Here is a 5,175-nt window from a genome sequence, read left to right as displayed (position 1 = left end):
ACATTCTTCCTTATTATAGGTCCTGCGGATGTTGTCGGCTCTGCTTGTGCTTCATATTTCTGTTTTAACAGAAAGAAGAAATACCTCAATTATGTGTTGTATACTAAGCCATCGTATGGCAGAGCTGATACACAGCTTGACATTATATATACATAAATAGCTATACATGTACTCGATACGTCTTCATTGCTATAACAATAGAATTAAGAGGTACATTGAATCACTTGTATAGTTTTGATTTGTGTAATAATATCCCCCACTAATATAAAAGACTGTGCTAATATATACTATCTACATAATATCAATTTGTAATTATTACTGATAGCCAATTACCTGTATATAAATATGTAAAATACAGCCTATACATCCAGTATACTATTTTAAATAATTATGTTGATAACTGCTTGTTTCCTTTCAAGCAGTGGTTTGTAGTTCAGCAAGACAGCAGCTCCAATAAATCATTATATCACCAGTATAGAGGACCCTACTATGAGGTCAACTGGTACGTAGGCACTGGAAAATATTTAATAAAACTTTAATGAGAATGTATGTAAACTTTATGAAAAATTTATAACATATACATGATTTCACTGAAACCTTACACATTTTCACTTCCTGTATAGGCTTGCAAGAGGACCTTGTATGTGCAGTATATTAATCACGTACTAATAGTGATTCTATTAATTTAGCATTTTTACACTATTTGGTCATGGGACATATTACATCACAACTGCTCTCATACTTTGTCCACCTGTGAACTAACCAGTTGTAGGAGACTTCACTGTTGCTGGTGTAAATGATGTCATGTCATAATACATACAAATGTGAGTGCATGCTTAAAAGGGGAAATTTCCTAAATGAAGAGTTCACAGTACCACAGGTACTACAAAGAGTTTGGCTATATGGAAATCCTATAATGTTAGTGTTCTTGTTATTTAGCTGGTTTTAGTGTACACTTATATAATCTATAACATTATTTGCATTGGGCACTTTGAAATACATTAAAATATGAAATATCAGAAACATGTTCATTACTTTATACAGGATGTTTGCATGTTTGAAATTTAATGCATTGGTGTAAAAAAATACAAGAACTTTCTTGAATGTGGCAGAGTCTCAGTTTGGAATATTCTGTATAGTTAGTCGTCTATTCTATATTGAACTTTCATTTGGTCATTTGGTTCAAGTAAGTCATTTCAGAACAACTTTCTACAGTAACTTAGCTAGTGTGGCTGTATTCAGCCACTGCTGGAACTAACATCATTGATTTGGCAAGGAAAATGACAATGTGAGTAGGAGTGAGAAGTAGTCAAGTGTGTATGCAACTTAAAGCCAATAGTATATCCTAAAACACTTGCTGTATTATTAATTAAAGCCCTTAGGGGCATGAAAAGCTTTCAGAAGTTAATGAAGTTACAATTGTACCCAAAAGTAACATATATTTAGATAAAATGTTCATTGTTAAAAGAACATGCTGTATGTAAAAATATAACATCTATATACAAAGACATAAATAAATATGCATACGTAGTTAGTTCAGTAATCATGTCTTAGTGGGTAGGATTGTAGCAGCAACTTCTTGTGGCAACAATACTTGCCAGTTGGTCTAGTCGTAACTTGTACTCATCCAATTGTCCTTGAGTGATGTCGTTATCACCTGGTTCTCCTCTTTCTCCTTGTGGTCCATGTGCTCCTCTCATTCCCTTCTCTCCATTCACTCCAGGATAACCGGGTATACCTGGTGCTCCATCGGGACCAACAGAAGGTGGACAAGCTTCTCCTTTAGCACCAGGATAACCAACATCACCACGAGGACCTTTGTCTCCCTTTTCACCAGGAACTCCCTTCTGTCCTTTAGGTCCTTGTGTAGGACATATTCGATAAGTGTCATCTCCAGGAGGTCCTTGTGGTCCGGGTGGTCCCCTCTTACCCTGCTGACCTTTAGGACCAGGTAGTCCATCTTGTCCATCATGTCCATCTGGTCCGGGGTAACCTTGGTTACCGGGGTCTCCTCTGGGTCCTGGTGGACCAGCATATCCCATTGGTCCTTTTGTAAATGGACAATATGTGAAGAAATGGTTACAAGGACTGCCACCTTCATAATCTACATAGTATTTGCATGTTGTGTTGTCATCATTGGTAGCTCCAACATCACGTCGTTCTCTCACTTCAAAGTTTATAGCATCAATTGCTCTTTTAAGATTTGAGTCATAGTCTTGTCCAAAACAACATTGGTAGAAAGAAGAGCGGAACGTGGCAATGTATTCAAGTAGTTCTTCTACACGTGTGGCATTGTCAAGGTTACCCTGAACTCCTGGAAGGCCGGGATATCCAACAGGACCAATATCTCCCTTTAATCCATCTTTTCCAGCTGGACCACGTACTCCCTTGATACCTGGTCTACCGATGAGGCATTGCGCATCATCTCCAAGAGGTCCCTGAGGTCCCCTGTAACCTGGATGTCCCTGGTCCCCAGGTTCACCTTGTTCTCCTTTCTCTCCTTTCACTGCAGGAATTTCTGTACATTTCTGACATTGTTGGAGCTCTCCAGGATATCCCTTAGGTCCATAAGGTCCAGGTGGTCCCTGATCTCCGGGTTTACCAGCAAATCCATGTGTTCCAGGTAATCCATTGTATCCTTTAGGTCCCTTACTACCATTATCACCCATCTCTCCCTATTGTAGTAATAGTATGATTTCAACTATTAGAATATTAGTGTAGTAATAAGAGGCCTAGGTATTATAGTTGGATACATAGTCACTGCTTATTGTTTATTGACCACATACCTTTGGTCCTTGTGGTCCTTCAGACCCATGTTCTCCTTGTACAAACTAAATATGTTGAAAGTATGTGATGAACAATTGTTTGGTTGTTGTAGTAGTGGAGAACTCACTGTGCCTTGTTTAGGACAACTGTATTGTGATGTTGCACGGGTGTTTACATCACGTGTTGCTCTCTTTGTTGATGTGACTTGATGTCCAGCTATTATACAGGATAGAGGTAATCAAAACTGATTCTCTGTCAACCATTTTGTATCATCCATACCTGCCTTACAACATGACTGTAGCTGAAGTCCAAGATACTTGACCATATTATCAAATTGTTTTATGACCTGTAAATTGATACCAAACATCATCACAACTGACACAGTCATTTGGCTATTATCTATACACTGCATACAGCTAAGTATTGTACATTACATGTAAACAAGAAAAATAATATTATGGTGAAAACTGATAGTGATCATTGTTAACAAACTGTCATACCTTCCAGAGTCCCCTGGTGCTTCCTTTCTGTCCCTTGGGACCACGTGGACCCTGTAATATCATCATATAGTAATATAAATTTGTATTATATTTAAATTCACTCACCGGATCTCCTGTCATTCCAGGTTCACCGTAAAGACCTTCATCACCAGGGACGCCCTGTAGACAACAAATTAAATAGTATAACAAATAGCTAAATAATAGTAGACCATGTAATGTCACTCGTTGCTATAGCTATAATGATTGTTAAACACCACACATGTAACAGGCATTACTTACAGGATATCCAGGTGGTGCATGCAGACAACATTGTCCCTACAAGAGATCAACTCACTCATTAAATAGCTCTAACAATATTAGGGTGGTAGTTACCTTTTCTCCTTGATAACCTTTAGGACCACGAACTCCTTTGTATCCAGTAACACCCTAAGATTACAATGATAAGATGTTAATTAAACTTTGCTAAAGTGATGTTTGCAGTACAATACCTTATGTCCTGGTTCTCCCATTTTCCCTTGAGGGCCAGGTTGTCCATCAGTAAGATTACATTCTCCTTTAGGACCACGGGGTCCAGGATAACCTTGGGGACCTTCATCTCCCTTTGGTCCATAAGCTCCAGGAGTGCCTGGTTGACCTGACCTACCACGAGGTCCATCATCACCCGGATAACCTTTAGGACCCTACAGTGGTGGTGGTGACAAAGGAGACACATGACTACACATAACATGTAATAGCTAGTGTAGTGTGTACCTGTGGTCCTGGTAGTCCAGGGGTTCCTCTGAATGTACTGTATGTACAATTACCACATGATGGGTGAGTAGAATTATCCTATAGAGAATAACATAACAATGTGATCATTATGGTGACTAGTGTAAGAACAATTGACTTACTATTGCTGTAGCTAGCAGTAGAGCAGTAGCCAAACTTGTTAGTAGAAGAAGCAGTTTCATTGTTGAGTAGCTTATTCTCTGATTAATGATGAACTTTGTCCATAGCACTGCTCCTTATATACACATTTAGCATGTTCCATATAAGGTAACATCCCACACTATTTTAATTACACCAGACAACACTGTTGACCAATGAAAGCTCTACTAGTGTGTTACTATTTCCTATCTTCTTCTTATTGGCTTTCAATAATTTTATACATGTTAATTGTTTGGTCTGGAGTTGCTGTTTTGTGGCTAACATAAATCCGTATCTGAAGTTCATGTCAGCAGGTTCTAATGTCTGGTTGAATCACATCATTTCACATTCTGTGCTACAGTGTAAGTTTCTAACCGCATACTTATGACTACATGATCTATAGCCTATAAGTAACTAAGAAGGGATAGAAAAAGATTCTATAGCTACTACGTATAATACAATTTACAGGTTACTAGGGTTATTTCCATTAATCTAGAACAGATGATTATTAACAGCCTATTAATGTGTGACAATAACAACATTAGTATGTACCATATTCACTTATTTGCTATGTAGTTACATGATATTGTAAAGATCACATAAACTTCATTACCAAACCTGAAAATTATACATTTATTTACATATAATTAAACTTATTAGCAGGTCACCAATTATATAATATCCTGCATTGAGTTAGTCTGGTGGGTCCAAACCCTTCACATGAGTATACAAATGGTCAAGCAGACTACAATTACAAGCTAAGTTTTATTCTACTGTGTTTGACTGTGTTTGCTGTACAATGTTTATTAGTACATGTTAGTCAAATTGTGTCCCATTTACTTGCAGCTGTGTAGAGATATCATAAAGATTTCCTTTCAGTTTAAGAATCCTTCAAATGTATATGTACTTGTATGATATGTATAATGTGCACTAATCATAGAACTGTATATGAACATTGAACCTGTACTTTTATGGGAATCCTAATAATTATTACAAGGATGTG

General features: G+C 37.5%; 1 protein-coding gene across 1 annotated transcript; it reads right to left on the bottom strand.

Annotated features, from left to right (window-relative positions):
* Positions 1-1,413: 1,413 nt before the first annotated feature.
* LOC136264640 (collagen alpha-1(X) chain-like) lies at positions 1,414-4,230 on the bottom strand. The gene is made up of 11 exons (XM_066059416.1): positions 4,157-4,230; positions 4,017-4,094; positions 3,755-3,946; positions 3,639-3,692; positions 3,546-3,581; positions 3,372-3,425; positions 3,267-3,317; positions 3,046-3,112; positions 2,894-2,982; positions 2,787-2,831; positions 1,414-2,675 (listed from the first exon to the last, which is right to left on the bottom strand). Exons 1-11 carry the CDS (start codon positions 4,214-4,216, stop codon positions 1,551-1,553), a joined length of 1,851 nt encoding a protein of 616 aa, XP_065915488.1. The 5' UTR covers positions 4,217-4,230; the 3' UTR covers positions 1,414-1,550.
* Positions 4,231-5,175: the final 945 nt, after the last annotated feature.

The sequence above is a fragment of the Dysidea avara genome, chromosome 8, assembly GCF_963678975.1.
Source record: "Dysidea avara chromosome 8, odDysAvar1.4, whole genome shotgun sequence".
NCBI lineage: Eukaryota > Metazoa > Porifera > Demospongiae > Dictyoceratida > Dysideidae > Dysidea > Dysidea avara.
Note: the sequence above shows the minus strand (reverse complement) of the source record. Positions and strands in the feature narration are given on the sequence as shown.

Coding starts and splice junctions, on each gene's coding strand:
- LOC136264640 (XM_066059416.1), bottom strand. CDS start 4,216: ATGAAACTGCTTCTTCTACTAACAAGTTTGGCTACTGCTCTACTGCTA. Junction 3,947..4,016: donor CTGGACTACCAGGACCACAG/GTACACACTACA, acceptor CCACCACTGTAG/GGTCCTAAAGGTTATCCGGG. Junction 3,318..3,371: donor CTGGAATGACAGGAGATCCG/GTGAGTGAATTT, acceptor ATGATATTACAG/GGTCCACGTGGTCCCAAGGG.